Source organism: Phalaenopsis equestris, unplaced genomic scaffold, assembly GCF_001263595.1.
Source record: "Phalaenopsis equestris unplaced genomic scaffold, ASM126359v1 Scaffold000711, whole genome shotgun sequence".
NCBI classification, from domain to species: Eukaryota; Viridiplantae; Streptophyta; class Magnoliopsida; order Asparagales; family Orchidaceae; genus Phalaenopsis; species Phalaenopsis equestris.
In genome coordinates this window covers 51,885-56,295 of record NW_018165151.1, presented here as the reverse complement: position 1 = coordinate 56,295, position 4,411 = coordinate 51,885, and the positions used below count along the sequence as shown (strand labels likewise).

General features: G+C 34.7%; 1 protein-coding gene across 1 annotated transcript; it reads right to left on the bottom strand.

The window, feature by feature from the left end:
• Positions 1-211: 211 nt before the first annotated feature.
• Positions 212-2,335, bottom strand: LOC110030382 (gibberellic acid methyltransferase 2-like). The gene is made up of 4 exons (XM_020733064.1): positions 1,568-2,335; positions 1,189-1,479; positions 547-888; positions 212-368 (listed from the first exon to the last, which is right to left on the bottom strand). Exons 1-4 carry the CDS (start codon positions 2,117-2,119, stop codon positions 348-350), a joined length of 1,206 nt encoding a protein of 401 aa, XP_020588723.1. The 5' UTR covers positions 2,120-2,335; the 3' UTR covers positions 212-347.
• Between the last annotated feature and the right edge of the window lie 2,076 nt (positions 2,336-4,411).

Here is a 4,411-nt window from a genome sequence, read left to right as displayed (position 1 = left end):
CCCGAACGTAGCTCTATATTTGGAGTCATGACGTAATATTTTTTTTTCCTTTCGTAGAGCTATTGAGTGCATTATTTATTTATTTATTTATTTAAAGTGCTTTGTTCAGCACACATAACATATTGGAGAACATTAAAGATGGATATGCAAAAATAATGTACAGGAATTATGATGATATGATGAATCAAAAATGAAAATGAAATTTCTGGTACTTAAATTTGTTGTCTATGTCCAACACATTGCTGCTGGACTTCACTACAAGATTCCTTACACAAGTATCACTTTGCAGGAGCTTAAAGTAGCAGATTTCTTTGTCATTGTGTTGTCCCAATCCATCAATGCCGCTTTTATACTACAGAGTTAACTTGCTGCGAATGTTATAGCCTAGTTAGTTATCATCAGACTATAGTTTATGGACACTATAAAAAATGCGCCATGAGATATTTCTTCTTCTTCCTTTTTTTAATTAACAAAACTCAAAGATTAAAACTAGAACTTTCACACATGATTATTAAGAAAACAACCTCACTTCCTGATTGCACTCACCACAATAAGGCCATAGAAACAAGTCTTATTGAGCAAATTGATGTCCTCTGAGAACTTCTTCTCAAACCTACTGAATAATTTCTCTGTTGGCGCCATGCCAAGGTGAGCTTCGATGAGAGGCCTTAAGCCGGCTTGAACCAAGTTGGCCTTCGCTCGACCGTATAAGATTGGGTCCTTAATCCAATCCTCTTGTTTCTCTTTCGAATGTTCGATCAATTTCAAATACTTCATACTTTTGATTTCAAAACATTTGCATTTTTCAAATGCAGAGCTCACCTCTTCCATGCTTCTCATGTATGCAGGAATGTTGAACATGTCTTGAGTCTCTTCTTCGAGCCATCCCTGCTTAAGAAAAAATGATTTATGCACTGTCATGAACGAAAAAAAATTAGGTGAGGTTTAGGAGTCTAAAGGTGGGGATTCACATGTCAGTTGACCCCCAAAAAAGTGTATTACAGTAAGATCATTTGATACGTGGTGCCCCATCACTAGACTCCTAATACAAAATTACATTAGGAGTTCTAATGTTTCCTCATCATGGACCAAGAATACACTGTCATGCGGGTTTTAAGGAGGGAAGAGGGGAATGATTGAAATATTTTGTGAGGGGCATCACATTTAATACTAGAAATATTTATTTACCTCATTAACTAATTCTTTCCAAGCTTGATCAATAATGGTGAAAGGGTGTTTGGCCCTTGTATCCTCATCATTCAACTGGTTCTCAGGAGGCTGCAAGCTAGGCCTCCCAGCCATTAACAGAAAGAGGACTCCTCCTTCTGCAATCTCCATTTTTCGGCAATGGAGAAACTTGTCCAAGTCTTCCTGTGCTTGCTTCGCATAGGCATCGACCACATCCCTGTTAGCCCCGTCAATCCACACCCTGCCTTTGTTCCATCCAGATGACTGCCTACTCAGCACTGCCTCCGGAATCTATGCATCATTCATAAATGCTCTAATTAAATAATTAATTTAAAAAATAAATAAATAAAAGTGAAGCACCAAGTAAGTAATTATATACCCTAGAAAGCCAATGCAAGGAATTCAAACTAACGACCAAATGGAGTTTCCCTGAAGGGAACAAGCGCCCGTAGAAGGAACCAGGAACAGCAGCCACAAAGTATGGCCTTTCTGTTACATCAAATGATGGCAAAAGCAACTGAAACAGTGAGTTGAAGTCATTTGAAGGGAGATCAGAGAAAGATGCTTCGAATTCTGGCACATGGCTCTGCTCAGCCTCGTACCGCTTTCTCAAGCTCTGCACCACAAATTCAACAGTGGAGACCGTGTTGTAGCCAGTTGCACAGCCCAAATCTGCAATCCTTATAGATTTTTCTCCATGGAAAAGCTTCATTGAAGCAATGGCATCATGCAGCAGTGGCTTAGATAAGGCAATAGCGCATGCAGTTGGTTCGGAATTATTGGCATAGCTGACATCAGTGTCACCTCCTTGCATGCAAAATACTCTGTGGAGTTCTCTCGCCCATGCCTGCCTCTTGCCATTGTTTGAGAATTTATGCTCGATGGTTGATGGAATGGATAAGACTCCCATTGTTGTTGCGGGAGAGTCCATTGTTTGGGTTGATGTTGAAGGAATGGCAGGAGAAGAGGATGGTAGGGTAGGTTATATAGAGGGAGGGAGAGGGAGGGAGAGGGATGGAATGGAAGGAGAAGAGTTGAAAGATATAAAAAGGAGCTTTTTTTGTGAAATCGCTTAGTCTACATTAATGTTGCACCCGCTATAAGAAAGTGAGGAACTCATGCATATGATAGGTCATTTTGGTCTCACTTTTCAGATATGGATAGAGCTTTATTGGAGGTTATCATGGTTGTTAAAATAGAATAAAAAAAGCAAGTTGCATATATGTGGAATCAAAATATTAAACTTCATTAATTTATATATATATATATATATATATATAGATGCACTCACACGATGCATTCACACATTTAGCCCTCAAATTTTTAATACCGCATAAATAAAATCATTATTATCAAATTTTAAAAATGAAAAATATCTTTTTGAAGCATAAATTTAATGTGCCAATGTGCTATGTGTGTAAATGACAAAGTTTCCAGGTGAAATATGTAAATATATATGAGTTCTTTGCTAGTTACTTAAACTTTCCATGAAAATTTATTAACATTTCCTTAAATAGAGAAAAATGTTTTGCATGTTTTTAATTTTGTTCAATATTAAGCTATGAAGATGAAATACAAAATCAAAAGCATTTCAAGGTAGGGGATTTCAAGTGTGGATAAAATATTAGGTGCGGACAACACGTCTGTAACTACCCAATTGGAGACGGGAGAGTGGAGGGACATGCTCTCTCTCCCTTCACTCTCTCTCCTCCTATTGGTTGATCGCACATGCGTGCTCCACACCAAATATTTTCTCCCAATATTGGCTCATTTCCTTATTTTTTCATGAGACCAAATAAAATACTATGTTGAAAGTTTACTTTTTGGCATACATCAGCAAGCTAAACTTATCTCATAATTTCTTTTTCTAAGAGCTTTAGTTAATAAAAGTGGGGGCTTACCTAGGTGGAATGTTATTCATTCATAGCTTATGAGCTAGGCAAAAATAAGGAATGGATAATGATGAAATCCAACTGAGATAAAGCATCGAGATCAATGTCTGTATAATGATGAATTTTCATGCAAATCATTTAATCCAACTGAGATAAAGCATCGAGATCAATGTCTGAATGCAATTGGAAGCAAACATGCTTCTTATAATAATTAAAACATGAGGCATATCACCCCCTACTTATGTATGAACATGTCAAAAACTTAAACTTTGATTTCTTACATTTAAATCATTCAAATCACTAAAAAACATATCACTTATTTTATTTTTTTACATTAAAAGATATGCTTTTGATTTCGTAATTCGAGAGGCAAAGCTCTTCGGGAAGGTAAACTGTCATTTTATCTAAACTTATGATTATTTTATTACATGGATAAATGCTCTTTTAAAAAACTTAAAGAACTTGTTTATATTGTATACTAATATAGAGCATTTACATACATATCATACAATTGGAGCAATGTGCCAAAATAGTTTATTGACTACATACATGAGAAGTGTCAAATTAATCAAACTTGTTAAATTTGTACTTTAGAAGTCCTATATAAGAAATAATAGTTGGGGATTAGTAAATGTTATTTATTTAAATACATAACTCCAAAGTTTTTTTTTTTTTTTATTTAGAATGCTCAAATATTTTATATCAAGTCAAAAATATCATTATTATTATCTTTTAAAAATATAAAATTATCATTTTTGTGCATTGGTAGATAGTATAAATATAAAAATTAAAGCTTGTGTTAGACATGTAAATAGAAAAAATTAGGTGGATTGTAAGTATATTTTTTCTAAAAATAAATATGATACTTGCTAGTCCAATTTCTTAATATCATGCTCTTTTATTGAAATAAAGTAGTAGATGTTAGATTAAATGATTTGAGTGCTCACTAATTGATGGAATTTGAGCATATAACATAAATGAACATAAATGAACAAAAAGAAAATAAAAAAAAGAAAAATTTATGCATTTTAAAACTAATACGAAGATTAACAATTGTAGCAGTTGCAGATGTGGAACTCTCGCAATTGTAAACTTCTAGTGTTTTGTCTACAACTACCATCTTCAGTCCACATGGATGCCATAGCTTTGCATCCTCTCCCTTCCTCCACCATAACTTCTATTTTTAGTTGTTTTCCTTCCATGAAATGGAAATAGCATATCTTTTCTCATGTACCAAATCCCACAAGTTCCTATCTCTTTTATATCTGAGATGATTTAATATAAGATGGCTCTAAGGGATGTGGCTTAGCTTTGGTTGGTTACATGCTTGA